At 37.6% G+C, this 15243-nt stretch overlaps 1 protein-coding gene across 1 annotated transcript; it reads left to right on the top strand.

Annotated features, from left to right (window-relative positions):
• The first annotated feature begins 1297 nt into the window (after positions 1-1297).
• LOC126795853 (uncharacterized) lies at positions 1298-8922 on the top strand. The gene is made up of 8 exons (XM_050522591.1): positions 1298-1319; positions 2043-2774; positions 3093-4058; positions 4223-4372; positions 4521-4622; positions 5407-5454; positions 5541-5971; positions 8039-8922. The coding sequence occupies exons 1-8, from the start codon at positions 1298-1300 to the stop codon at positions 8672-8674; spliced, it is 3087 nt and encodes a 1028-aa protein (XP_050378548.1). The 3' UTR covers positions 8675-8922.
• The last annotated feature ends 6321 nt before the right edge of the window (positions 8923-15243 follow it).

Here is a 15243-nt window from a genome sequence, read left to right as displayed (position 1 = left end):
TTTATGTTCATATTGACATTCCTTCCAACCCGGTTTAGGTAATCAATAATCCACTACTTGCCACCAAATATAGCATGTTCATATATTTCACGCAATTTTAGGGTCAACTAATTAAACTTAATCCCGGTTTTTGGTCAGTTCACATGCCCAATGAGAGCTGATAACAAGTCTTCTCTGCCTTGGTCTTTCTTAAGAATTTGCCAATAATAAAAGCCTTTTCGGAATCATTGCTAATTTCTTATTACAAATTTACAATCGTCCGTACGTAATATAAAGAGAGAACAATTCATTTCTTTCATCTCTAGATCAATCAGAAGTTTGCCCTCCTGATGCACACTGGAAGTTGAGCAGCAGCTTTATTGCAGATTATCCAATACAATCTTTGAGTTTTTGGTAAGTTGGTTTCATCATTAAATATATATATACTTTCAATTATTAGGTTTCCCTTCATATTCACTCGGAAATGCTAACCACTTTCGATTTAATTGATGACAGATTGATCGTGCAAGCATGGCAAGTGCTCCCGGTGTCTCCAATTCACCTATTTTGGAAGTTCTTAACCGTAATAACTACAAAAGGTGGAGGTCGCGGATTAAAACGTATTTATTGGTTGAAGATTTATGGGAGGTAGTCGAAGCAATCAGGAAACCTGCTGCAATACCTGGAGATGATGAGCTCGAATATGATTCTTGGAAGAAAAAGAATGTCAAGGCTTTGTACGCCATCCAAAATTCATGCGGGCCGGAGATGTATCACTTTGTAGGTGATACTGAAACTGCCAAAAGTGCCTGGGATGCTTTGGAAAGATTTTCGAGATTAACAGGTATATATGAGAGAGTATTTAGAGCACTAACGTACATTTACACCAAATAGAGTACAATTAATCGCATTAGATTTTCACTTTTTTATAGTATCAATGGTCTATATTACATAATTAATTCTGGGTCACTCACACCTAATCTCAAGGTATGTGTACACTGTTTGTAAACAAAATCTCAAAATGTTTTCAAAAACAAGCAAATGCGTTGGGTTTAAGTTGTAATTTTCATGTGTGCAAAATACCTTATAGTCATAATTAATTTGGACGAAAATTAACCAGGGCACTAAGGTCCACTTGTTGGTGGTCCACTTGCACCAGTAAGTATCGTGCAATCTCAGCCGTTTATTTATCTGGTCTTTTTCTTGGCACCAACACCAAAACTGACGCTGTTAAGAGAGAGAGAGAGAGAGAGAGAGAGAGAGAGAGATGCAGATCTGGAAATCTTAAATTGCAGGTCGTGAGTTCTATAAGACGACTATGGAAGTCGCCGGAGAAGTTGGTATCAGAATCACATACATGGCAGAGATGAAGCCGCCGACGATCTGACTTTAGTGCTGGGTTTAGGAAACAATTGAAGCAATGAAGAATGGGAGGAGGAAGAATAACATATAGGGAAGAGGAAATAATAGATTGAGAGGAAGAGAACCGGATGTGGAAGTAATTTATTGCAATTGTTCGTCGAACGTTGGGTTGCAATTCACCTTTGTAAAAGAGTTCGATGGCCATGAAATCATAATAACAATCCATCACTAGACAGAGGAATCATGAACTAAGGAGGCTTGACAGGAACCATGAAATCAATCAATAAGCAAGAAATTGGAGGCCATGGGCGTTCAGTCGTTTGATCTATTAAAACCAAAAGATAATATTTTTTTACCGTCGTATTTTTTGTCTGCATTTGACTAACCAAACTCTGTTAGTTAATGTTAGTTTGTTCAAGTGAATTTTAGTGCCCTGATAAGCTCTCCCAGTCATAATTATGCAATTCGAAAAGTAAAGATACATATGAGAGACAATAGATTCGATCAGAAAAGATGTGAGACAATAGTTAAACATGTAGTTTAACTAAATGACATGTAGTCAACTTTCTAATTGAATGATTTGAAATTTTGAATCCATGATCTGTAAAACTTGATTTTTACATAATGGTTGGACTCTCTAGTACGTTTGGGGGGGAGTCCCTAAACTAATATTTTTCACTAAAACGTTTTAAACTTGGCAGGACGTGTTCAGAACAATGTTGAAAACTTTGAGCCGTACATACAGTTCACCAAATATGTGAGCGAAGGTGATTGGGATAAGGCAAAAGAGTGCCTTAAACTCAAGCAACTAGATCTCCACAGCGCTGTGCGAGCAATAGATCCAAGAGACGAGTTTGGAGACACAGCCATTCACGTAGCAGCCAGGAGCGGGTACGTGCATATTGTGAAGGAGTTGATGCTGTTGTTAACCCGAGAAGATTTGAAAATGAAAAATGCACAAGGTTCCACGGCTCTTCATTTAGCAGCACTCAATGGGCGACTGGAAACTGTGGAGCAGTTGCTAATATTGATGGGAGAAGAAATAGACAACGATGGTGACACAGCTCTTCACTGTGCTGTCTATAAGGAGAAGGTGGACGTCGTGAAAGAGTTGGTGATGTATATGAGACCAAAACACTTGAAAATAAAAAACAACGATGGTTACACAGCTCTTCACCTAGCAGTCAAAAAGAGAAATGAGCTTATGGTTAAAGATTTAGGGGCGGCGATGGGAGAAGTGAGAGGCCCTGATGGCGACACCGCTCTTCATGTAGCAACCAAGATGGGCGCTGCAGGAATTGTGAAAGAGTTGGTGATGTTGATGACAGCGGAAGGTCTGGCAATCAAAAATAATGAAGGTTACACAGCTCTTCACCTGGCAATGAACAATGGTAATGTACCGATTGTCAAAGTGTTCATGACAAAAGATAAAGGTATGTCATTATAAATTTCTCTAGTCAAAAAAGTAAACAAACTTTGCTCATTTGAGACATTATACATGTCGAATCAAGAAAAATTACCTAGTAGTTTATAACAAAGGTATTACATATGAAGTTTATAGTCCTTAATTTTAGAGTTCAGACTTCAGAGCACGGTGTGGAACCTTTTCAATTACGTTGGGATGATGGGGATTAAATTTATGTGTGGAACCTTTTCAATTACTCACATCTTTTTTAATTTTATTGAGAAATAATTACTCTCATCTGGAATATATAATATACAAGAATAATTAATACATTTTTTATTGGCAGAGCGCGACTTTAGTAGCTATATTCAGTTCACCGATTATGTAATAAAGGGTGAATGGGATAATGCAAAGGAATGCCTTGCAAAACTAGAAGATATCAATCCTTGTGACGCAATAACGGTAGTCGATCCAAGAGACGGACGAGGAGACACTGCTCTTCATGTTGCAGCTAAAGAAGGGCATGTGCAGATTGTGAAGGAGTTGATATCGTTGCTGAAAGTCAGACAAGAAAGTTTAGAACTGAAAACAGTAGAAGATATCGCAGCTTGTGGTTCTGGTATTAATTTAGGGGTCAGTGAAGAAGTTGTCACGGAAAAGGCTAAATACTTGGTTGAACAGTACGAGAAACTGCTTATCAGTATTTTGGAGATACAAAATACAAACGGTTCCACGCCCCTTCAAGCAGCAGCAAAGAAGGGGAACGGAGATATTGTGAAAGAGTTGGTGCCATTAATGGGAAAAGAAGGTTTAGAATTACAAGATTCTGAAGGACACACAGCTCTTCTTAGTGCAGTCGGGAGTGGTTATATTGACATTGTGAAAATATTGCTGCCGATGATGAGACAAGAAGGTTTGGAATTAAAAACAGTCAAAGAGGGTTACAACGCACTTCACCTTGCAATCATGAACGACCATATGGATATTGCGAAAGAGGTGATGCCATTGATGAGAACAGAAGCTTTGGAAGAGAAAGACGGTGCAGGTTATACAGCTTTAGGTTGTGCGTTAGATGTGAGAAAGGATGAAGACGTGATGGAAATAGCCAAGTACATGGCTAAAAACAACAATAAGGTATTTGGTATCCCAGTGCCTTCTTCTAACTGGATTCCAGTTATCAGGTCTCTCGACAAAAGCAAATGGGATTTGTGTCGCTCTCTCTATCCTCTTACTCCACTTGAATATCTAATGCCTATGCACGGGCACCATGGCGCACACTTGATTTGCGACTGGTTAAGAGCGAAGGAGTTTGGTAAGAGTTTCAAGAAAATTGTTGGGACAGACAATTTGTAACTGTGGACGTTTATACAAACCCTCTATTTAATATATATATATATATATAGTAGTGATATTAACACACCCTATTTTGTTAACATATACAATTTATTATTCATCTGTCTTCTCTCTCTCCTTTAGATTTGGCTTTGGATTTGCTTCGGCGTTACCCTAAATTGTGCATCAGTGAAGGCGCCTCTGGATACTTCCCTATAATGGATTTGGCTGGCAACCAGGCTGAATTCTTAAGTGGAACAGAACTTGGAGTTTGGCAAAAATTGATCTATAATCGTGAGTATTGCATTATTCTCTTTCTCCATTAGTACACCCTACTGACCTAGCTGTCACATAACACGTGTGGATCCCCAACAAATATTCATCTATTGAGAATGTTAAATTTTTTAAAGACATTTGACATATTTTTCATTTTAATTGATAGGATTGCGCATAGAACATGTTGATTTGAATACTCTTGATACTTATATCACTGTTTCGAAAGAAGAGGCTAATCAAGACAATCAAATGAATCTCATTCGCTCAGGTTTGTTGCATATTATTGTATCATTACTTATTATGACATGTAGTATTTTAATATACTTAGTTAATCTGATGAGTCCGGTTAAAAGGACACTATTTTACACATCGGCACACCTCGTCAGCTATTAGATTTTGAAATCTTCAACAGTTTAGATTCATCGTTTGACTGATGTCAGCACATCCACCTATTGATGTGGAATTTGCATGACATATATATTTCTAACCTATAATTAATTTCCTTCATTACAAAAAAAAACTTGGAAAATCAAAAAATCAACACAACCGGCCTAAAACCTGAACCAGGAAAACAGAAGGAAGGAGAGCAGAAGAACAAAACCTAAATTGAACATCTTCATGCATTGGGCATGAGCAAAAGAAAAAAAAAGGCAGAAGAATCCAATTAAGCAAAACGAACAGTCTTCTTCAACAACAACGTCAATAAACTTTCACAACTAATAGCTCTCATCTCCATCCTCCTAATTACTTTGTTACTTGAAACTAAATAATCCAGAATCAGAATTACTAAGTTAAGCCATTTCGACATACACTTTAGTGGAAACCCTCACACCATAAAATTGAATCAAGACCAACTTAATAATCTCTGAAAAAAATCATTAGAATTTAACTACTAATTTTTGAATACTATAAAAAATTACAAAGCTTTAATTTTTGAAATTCCTAGATTATGTAAATATAAAAATTCTCATTTTTGCGTTTTGTCTTTCAGTTTACGATGTCACTTCCAAAACCATATGAACAACTACTAACAGATTGTTCTTGTAATGCAGTTACAACTTTATACAGGGCACTTGTGTGCAGTCTCCTTAAACTTTTAGGTATGATTGCAGAAAATAATATTGATTATCTTTTATTTTATCAATTTATTTCGATTATCAGTTATTGTTTGGGATATTTAAATCAGGTGTCAACAAGTTACGCAAAATGAAGTGGATGCATACTCGAAGCGTTGATGCTTTACGTTGCATAAGTGAAATGCTAAAAAATGAGAATCTTACATCAAAAGAACTCGACATTGTAAAAGCATCACTTTTCAAAGCTGTAGAACACGGGCATGTTGAGTTCGTTACTTATATATGTGAAGCAAGTCCATCATTCGCAAACTTAGATCAAGAATACAAGAACATATTTCACTTTGCGGTGGAGTGTCGTCAACACAAAGTTTATAGTCTTCTATACAGACTTGATAAAGAGGACCAAAATTACTTTGGAGAACGTGTAACAAAGTATCCGGAGAATATGTTACATTTGGCGGGAAACTTATCTCCACTCTCAAGGTTTAATCGTATTCGCGGTGCAGCTTTGCAAATGCAACGAGAGCTACAATGGTTTGAGGTTAGTATCTCTAAATACATAGTTTTAAATACTTAAACTTATTTAGAAACCAATATCCATCAACACAAGTTTTCCCTCAACAGATATAGACCATGAAGGTACTTAAAAAATAAAACAATGATCGCCCCTACTTCTTGAAAACTAATTTTTTTTTTTGCGTAAAACATAAAACCTGAAACTTGGAGTACGATCAAAGCTCAATTTATTTGCAAGAAAATCCTAATTGCCGCTAACCAAAATTTGCACTAGGATAATCCACATATAGTGGTCGCCACCAGGTCCACCCCGACTCTCAACAACTAAGGTTGAACTTCGATAAATGAATGTTTTTATAAATTAATAATCTCGATTAAATAATAATTTTTTCCGTTTCCAACTCAGGACTAGTGTATATTACTAAGAACCTCACTAAATGCATAAGATAATATATATTTTTTAAAACTCTTTATATCTCATCGAATACATCAATTAATAATTAATTTAATAAAATTAAAAAATTTAGTTAAAATAATTAATTGAACTTATAATTTTAAAATTACTTTTAGGCAGGAAATTATACCACATTTAGAAAGTGAATAAATATATAATCCTAGCTAAATATAGACATATTAGTCTAACTAAACGATTATCATCAATTCAGCTGGAATTATAACAAAACTCTCTATAAATTATAATTTATTGATAAATAAATAAATTATTCATTTATTGATGATATAATAATTCTACTAAAGTAATTATTTCTTCCGATTTCAAAATTATTCATTTATAGAGGTTTTATTATATTATAAAGATGATCATAACACACAAATCTAATAAACAAAAACCATAAACAAGAAAACCAACAAGAATAAATTGGGCTTCTTGGCGTGAGAACCAAGCCCAAATTGAGCTTTATTTGAAAAGGGAGGAAGAAATGAAGTCGGCCGCCAAGTTTTTGGTATCCTGCCAACATCACTATCACTACCTTGTGCCGCCATTGAATTTGAGATGTTGTCTGTTACGGGAGCCAAATCCGGGGGATCAAGCTTCTCATAGTCTTGTATTCTGATGTGTCAGCTCAATAGGACCTGCACACAACACAAGTCAAAGTCAATGGGCCAGCTGTGCGCCGACCTTTGACCCCCCGAAGCTTAAGTTAGTATTTGGTTCAGATTAAGTTCGAAAGTTAAGGACTTAAAAATACGTTACCTATTTTAGGTGGTTTAAACAATATATTTATAGGTGCATTTGGAAAATGTGTCTGGCTCTTCCTTCAATGTGGGAATGTGCGCCAACACATACCGTCTATCATTTAGGCGAGCCACTGTGAGTGACGTTAATGGTGATACCCGAGCAAGCAGAGAGACTACCGGATCGGCTTGCCTGCCTGCTGGGCCTTCTAGATCTTCGGCCCCGTTACAGTGGCCGAAATAGAAAGAGATTAAGCCGGAGATCACCACATTCATGGGGTGGTGTTAACATTGTCATTGGTCTGGCGTGTTCAGCCACAACCAACGACCATCAGATAACACAAGTCCCCGATTGAATTCACGAGGATCCTTCAAGATCAATGATCTATCTTGTGTCGCGCAGTCGCGTTGCCAATAAAATTAAATAAACCACCACCACCACCAAGCCGCAGTCGGAGCTTCAACGTCAACCCAATTCAAGGAATAGATAGCCAAAAAGCAATCCAAGGCCAGAAAGCCACCATAATTTCTTCCTATCTTCTTGTAAGAACCATCAATCGGAACCCTCAATCCAAAAATGAAGACCAATGATCGAGTACTCTAACTCACAAAGGCCTATTCGACGACGGTGAGAAGGCTCACCCCCGGATAAGGATAAGATCTCAACTTACTACCTTATGTGTCTGTGATAGGACGTACCATTTTGTATTTTAACAATGAAATAATTAAAATATCAAACATCTTGTCCAAAACCAACCAAAAAAAAAGCCTAAATACTGCAATACTTGCACCATGTAAATGTCACTGGCCAAATTAAACTGTATACTGCATACCGTATAATGATTAAACTCTAATACACTTTAAGTTGTTACATAACCTAACCTTCGAACAAATGCAGGAGGTTGAAGAGATTGTACCTTCGAGGAATCATGAACTTTTAAATTCAGATGGTAAGACACCACGTGAACTTTTTACCACGAATCATGAGAAGCTAAAAGAAGATGCTGAACAGTCGATGAAAGGAACAGCAACATCTTGTACAGTTGTAGGCGCCCTCATCGTTACCATTATGTTTGCCGCAGCATTTACAGTTCCTGGTGGAACCAATAATAGTACTGGTGCTCCGATGTTTCTAGCTAAGAAATTGTTTCTGGTGTTCATAATTTCAGATACCTTATCTCTCGTATCTTCCACAACTTCAGTCATATTATTTTTAGGAATCCTCACGTCACGTTACGCCGAAGATGACTTTCTGAAGATCTTGCCAGTAAAGATGATGATAGGCCTTCTAACTCTTTTTATCTCTATTGCCACCATGATGATTTCCTTTTGTTCTGCCCTCATAATTATGCTTAAAGAAGATTACTCATGGGCTATCATTCCTAGCATTTTTGCTGCCAGTATTCCAGTTGTGTCATTTATCTGGTTGCAAGTTCCCCTCCTTATTGAGATATTTTGGTCCACTTATGGACCAGGAATATTTGACAAGAAAGGTTTGAAAGGCGAACCATGGATTAAAGTCATTAAATCCTGATGGGCGTGTGGTACATCCTTGTTATGAGTACGAGTTTTGTAAACAAAATAACTCTTAATAAGAGGCTTTTAATGTTTGTAATCTTGATTGTGGTTCCTACATACATTTTTCTCAGCTTGTAATCATTTAATTTCTTTTGCATTCTGTGTGCCAATAAAAATACCGATGTAAAATTGTTATCCTAATGTGAGCGTACCAGCAGAAAGTATGCAAGAACGGTTTTTGTAGTGTTGTGGGTTAAGGGTGTGTTTACTGACGCCTAATGGAAATGATTCACCCCTCTTTCATTCTAATTCTCTCTCAAATGGTTGTTTGCTAATCTCAAAGGAGAATGAAAAGTATTCATAGCATTGGGGCAATCCGGATTGATTATCCCCTTTCCATTCCAGAGGGAGTGGTATGTAGTGAATTTGATGGGGTTGAATCAATTTTCATTTACGATAATAACATGTTGATGCAGGATAAAATAACTATGTCCTTATTGAATGATATGGGGGCATGCATATAGGCATTAAAAAACCGCAATCTCGTAGTGTAATATCTCGTATATTTAAAGGGTAAAGTGATATATATTGTTTGTATTCGAATAAAATGTTATTGATTAGACGACTCGTCAATAAAATCTGTATAAAATTGAATAAAGTTTGTTTGGAAATATATTTGTACGTGGTGGATATTGGTAATAAATATGTTCACGAGTTATAAATGATTTTTCAAAGTTTTGGATTATAAAGAAATAACTTGGGAAAAAAATCTGAATTTGGTCTTGGAGTAATATGGATCGTTGAGATTTCACCATTTAATCACATCTCTTGAATTCAAGAGGTGGAAAGGATATATATAGAAAGGAGGATCAGATTGAAAAGGGGGGATGCCAACACCAGAGGGGGCTCGGGAACTCTAAGGGAACACCGACCTCCTCACCCTCATCTTGAATTCTGGATCACCAACTCCTCCAACGAGGGGTTTCTCTTCGAACAGAGAAAAAGGGGAGGAGGGGCGGGAGTAGGAGAGTTTCCATAGATTGAGAAATAGATGATAGATATCAGTAGAGAGTACACGGACTTCTTGATTCGGATTAATCCCTTCTTAATCCGGGTCAGGGTGTCACACATAGGATTCGGAGTCCTAATCTATTACAGAGATATTAATATATCTCTAACAGGAAACCTATTAAGGTTAAGACACACAATGGTATAATAGTAATTTTTCCGGAACACTCCCCCTTGTGTCGCATGCCTAAGTTGCATGGTGCACAATGTTAACTCGGTAAAAACCTTGTCAAGCAAAACAAAACCTCTTGGGTAAAACAAAAGCTCGATCGAAGGGAAAAAGAGCACAACACATCAACCACTTAATGATTTTAACATGTGATATAGACTCCCCTTGAAGTCTACCAAACTCTAAAGTTCCGATAAGCGACGCATGCCAATGTTATTCACATGTTTCACAAAAGTAGATTTAGGCAAAGACTTAGTAAAAAAATCCGCAACATTGGATTCTGAACTCACTTGATTGATCTGAACATTCAAGAGCTTCTGTTGTTGAACATTGTAGAAGAACTTGGGTGAAATATGCTTGGTGTTGTCTCCCTTGATGAAACCTAACTTAATTTGCTCTATGCAAGTAGCATTATCTTCATAAATGCACGTAGGTTGATCACTTGTAGAGACTAATCCACAAGAATCACGAATATGAAGAATGAGTGACCGTAGCCAAATACATTCTTTAATTGCTTCATGGAGAGCAATGATCTCCGCGTGATTCGAAAAAGTAGCAACAAGAGATTGCTTCGTGGATCTCCAAGATATCGCCGTATTCCCAATGGTAAACACATAACCGGTTTGAGAATGAGCCTTGTGAGGGTCAGAGAGGTATCCTACGTCGACATAACAAACTAACAAGTTGTTTGGAGTCTTTGCATCGGGGGAAGGAGCAGAAGGGGACCGGTTGCTGCTCTCGGAACTGTGCATGGTCTCCACGCCATGGTGGCCGGCAGCGTCGCTGCGGCATACGGTGGCAAAGCCGGGGTCGACGACTCAATGAGCTGCATCATATGCATGCATGTGCTCAATGTCTTCAATGATAGGCTCCTCTTTAAACCAACATGTCTCAGAGGAGTTGATTAGTTTACCAGCCTCAGTGCATTCAGTCTCTTCAATGCTAGAGGTTGATGCTATCTATATTCGCTCACGTATGATGCTATTATCGCAAGCGACAAAGTCATCGCAAGTTCTTTTCAATGCCCAAATCTTTATTACTATAAAGCTTGACTGGAGTGGTTAGAGCTGCGCTGATTGAAGAAACCGTTGGTTTCCAATCTTTTTAGCGATTACTGGCCTTTCTGCCCAAATAAAAGGCACCGAAGGTGATTCCCTTACATGCTTCTTGTTGGATGTTGCCATAAATTGCTGTCTAGTAGCAGATGCAATGTTCACTCGGCGCGCTTTTTGGTTTTGCATTGTTTAGCTTGTATTGAGAATATGTGAGTGGGCTAGAAACTTCAAAAAAAAAAAGTTGCAGGTGTGGTTCGTCGCCCTTCCGCTTGAACTTGGAACTAATATGAATAATTTGTTAAGTCTGGAAAATTGGTAGAAATGAGAGAGAGAGAGAGAGAGAGAGAGAGAGAGAGAGAGAGAGAGAGAGAGAGAGAGAGAGAGAGAGAGAGAGAGAGAGAGAGAGAGAGAGAGAGAGAGTAATTTTCAAAATAATATGAAAAATGTTATTTAACCATGGCTAATGAGGAGAACATGTGTCCATAGGAGAGGGTGGGCATGAAGGTGGGCAAAATAAAGGTGGTGGACAAATTTACATATTTTAAGGTTTGTAATCTTGATTGTGGTTCCTACTTCCTACATACATATTTCTCAGCTTGTAATCATTTAATTTATTGTGCATTCTGTGTGCCGATATAAATACAGATCTAAAATGATTATCCTGATGTGAGCGTACTAGTAGAAAGTATGCAAGGACGGTTTTCATGACTGTTGTACGTGGATTAAGGATGAAATTGCTTTCCCATACGGTATATGAACGGTAGTAGACTTCAGTTCCTTTAAATCAGCTACGATTGTGGTTTATATATAACATACATTAGCACTATCGATGTCATGCGACCATGGAGGTATCTTAACTTATGATCAAAGAAAACTTTTAATGAATTCGAATAGAATTGTATGTTAATTTGATCAACAGATCAACCTATATAGGTGTCGTGAATGTTTGCAAATCAAAGCGGTGAAACTTGAAAAATGTCTTGGTCTGTTGGCCATTATCTATCGGTGTTGGCTTACACATAGTGGGCTTTGCCCAAGTTGATCATGTGAGCAGCACATGTCCTAGGTTAATTATACCTTGAAGACATATATATATATATATATATATATATATGTATATGTATATATGGCTTGCTAAGCAGCCGCACGGTGAGTTAAAAAGAGATGAAGAGAAGCATAATTGCAGCCATATACTTGAATACTCCTACTGTATTTTCTCTTGGTGGTGGTGGTGACGTAACTATCTAAATTTGAAGCTTTAAGAGCTTAGTTGTTGGGGCTGCTATATATTGTAATTGAGAAGTAAGTATTACTCTTCTTCTCTATTGATTAAAGAGAGAACTAATAGTTTTGGGTGTATTGGGTTTTGGTGGAGAGAGTTATTATTAACTCTAGTTGTTTGTTTCTCATATTTGATCATAGTGGAATATTTGCCGGCTCCGAGAGTGGACGTAGCTCAATCACATTGATTGGGTGAACCACTATAAATCATTGTGTCCTTGTGTTTTTTCCTTTATTTTTCCATATCAATATTGTTGTTTATTACGCTTCCGCACAACAAACTGGTATCAGAGCAGGTTCCGAATTGGGATTGATATTGATATTGTTTGAAAGTCATGGTTGACGATAATGTTGACGGTGAGAATAAAAAGAAAGGGACTTCAGGTTCTTCGCGGGCTAGACCATCAATTGGCAATGCCAAATTTGAAGTTGAAAAGTTCGATGGAACAAATAATTTTGACATGTGGCAGTGTGAGATGATAGATGTCTTGTGTCAACAAGAATTAGAAATTGCTCTTGAAGACAAACCAGATGACATGAATGATTCGGAGTGGAAACAGATTAATAAGTGGGCTTGTGGTTCTATTCGATTGTGCCTTGTAAAGGATCAAAAGTTCTCTATTATGAGGGAAACTTCAGCAAAGGAGTTATGGAAGAAACTAGAAGATCAATACATGGTCAAGAGTGCAGAAACTCGGTTTCACCTGAAGATGAGGCTTTTCCGGTTCAACTACAAACAAGGTATTTCTATGACTGAACACATCAGTGATTTCAATACGATACTTACAGATTTGGTTAATTTAAAAGTTCAAATTGATGATGAGGATAAAGCTTTGTGTTTGCTTAATTCTCTTCTTGACGAGTATGAGTATTTGATAACAACATTGTTGCATGGAAAGAATGAAGTGAAATTTGATGATGTCTGCAATTCATTGATTAATAATGAGTGTAGAAATAAGGAGAAGCAATTAGATAAAGTGTCGGGTGAAGCACTTGTAACAAGAGGTAGATCAGATGATAAAAAGTTTAGTGAAAAGAGAGGTAAATCTCGTTCCAAGTCAAGAAGTAAATTTCCTGCAAAAGATGAATGTGCATCCTGTCATCAAAAGGGGCATTTGAAGAAAGATTGTCCCAAGTTGAAGACTCTAGAAAGGCCCAGAAGTGAATGTGGCGAAAAGCGAAGATGATGATAACTTCGATTTTACTTTGAGTGCAGATTACTTCGAAGACATTGAGATTGATTTGACATTGGCAAGCTTATTGGCACTTGCTTAATCTGATAGATGGATAATGGATTCAGGTTGTACCCACCACATGTGTCCTAACAAGGAATGGTTCTCTACTTTGAGAGAATTGGATGGTGGATTAGTTCTTAGTGGTAATGATAGTCCTTGCAGAACTAGAAGGCTTGGTACAGTTCGTCTCAGGATGCATGATGGGAGTGTTAGAGAATTGACAAACGTTCGGTATGTTCCGAATTTGAAGAAAAATCTGGTTTCCTTTGGAGCTTTGGAGTCAAAGGGGCACACAATTATATTGAGGAATGGTGTTGCTAAAGTTGTTTCTGGTTCACTTTTGATAATGAAGGGTACTAGAGAAAGAAACGTGTATTTTCTACAGGGTGATACATTGACAAGTGAAACAACAGTTTTTGAGATACAGATGATACAAACACTACCAAATTATGGCATATGCGTCTTGGACATGCAGGTGAGAAAGCTATGCAGGGATTGGTGAAGCAAGGCTTGTTGAAAGGTGCAAAGACTTGCCAATTGGAATTTTGTGAACATTGTGTTTTGGGAAAAAAGACTAGAGTGAAATTTCGTACAGCAATTCATCATACTAAAGGAGCTTTAGATTATGTTCACACAGATGTATGGGGACATACAAAGACTACATCTTTGGGAGGTAAGCGGTATTATGTTACTTTTGTTGATGACTTCTCTAAAAGAGCATGGGTGTACACCATGAAGCATAAACATGAAGTCTTAGATATATTTGTGAAATGGAAGAAGATGATTGAGACTCAGACCGGTCGGAAAATTAAGAGGCTCAGGTCAGATAATGGTGGTGAGTACAAGTCTGATCCGTTCTTGAAATTGTGTCACACTTCACAGTTAGAGGAACACCGCAGCAAAATGGAGTAGCAGAACGCATGAATCGGACTTTGTTAGAAAAGGTTCGGTGTATGTTGTCTAATGCTGGATTAGGCAAAGAGTTTTGGGCAGAGGCAGTTACATATGCAGGCCACCTTATTAACAGGTTGCCTACAGCTGCAAATGAGGGCAAAACTCATATGGAGGTATGGTCTGGAAAACCTGCTACTGATTATCATTACTTACATATTTTTGGATGTCCTGCTTATTATCATGTCAGGGAAAGCAAGCTTGATCTAGAGCAAAGAAAGCTATTTTCTTTGGCTTTAGTGATAGTGTGAAAGGATTCATGCTATGGTGTCCAGATACGAGAAAGATTATTGTGAGCAGAGATGTTACATTTGATGAGACTGCTATGATTAATCAGAGTGAGTAGAATAATTCTGAAAATCAAAAGATGACCATAGAGAACTCGAAGCAGGTGGAGCTTGAGAAAAATATTAATGAAGCTCTAGGTGATTCGGAAAAACATACAGTTGATTATTCAACTAATAGAGATACATGTACTGAAGTAGAGGCTCAAACCCAAGAGTCTACGCAGCAAGATGAACCTATTGCATTGAGAAAAGGAAAGAGGAATGCTCCAAAGCCAGCTTGGCTTAATGATATGGTGACTTATGCACTTCCGACGACTGAAAAAGAAATTCCTACTACTTATGAAGAAGCTGTAATACATGCAGATAAAGTGGAGTGGGAAAAGGCTATGGGTGAGGAGATGAAGTCTCTTCATAAGAACAAGACTTGGGAGTTGGCTCAGTTACCACATGGGAAGAGAGCAGTTTGTTGCAAGTGGGTTTTTTCCAAGAGGGAGGGATCTCAGTACAAGGCTAGATTAGTAGATAAGGGCTATGCACAA

The sequence above is a fragment of the Argentina anserina genome, chromosome 5 (assembly GCF_933775445.1).
Source record: "Argentina anserina chromosome 5, drPotAnse1.1, whole genome shotgun sequence".
Taxonomy (NCBI): Eukaryota; Viridiplantae; Streptophyta; class Magnoliopsida; order Rosales; family Rosaceae; genus Argentina; species Argentina anserina.
This window is presented reverse-complemented; position numbering and strand designations above follow the sequence as displayed.

Excerpts from the sequence above, each read along its gene's own strand:
- LOC126795853 (XM_050522591.1), top strand. The coding sequence starts at position 1,298 with ATGGAAGTCGCCGGAGAAGTTG. Across the intron at positions 4,623-5,406 it reads AATGAATCTCATTCGCTCAG|TTACAACTTTATACAGGGCA; the intron begins GTTTGTTGCATA and ends CTTGTAATGCAG. Across the intron at positions 5,972-8,038 it reads GAGAGCTACAATGGTTTGAG|GAGGTTGAAGAGATTGTACC; the intron begins GTTAGTATCTCT and ends GAACAAATGCAG.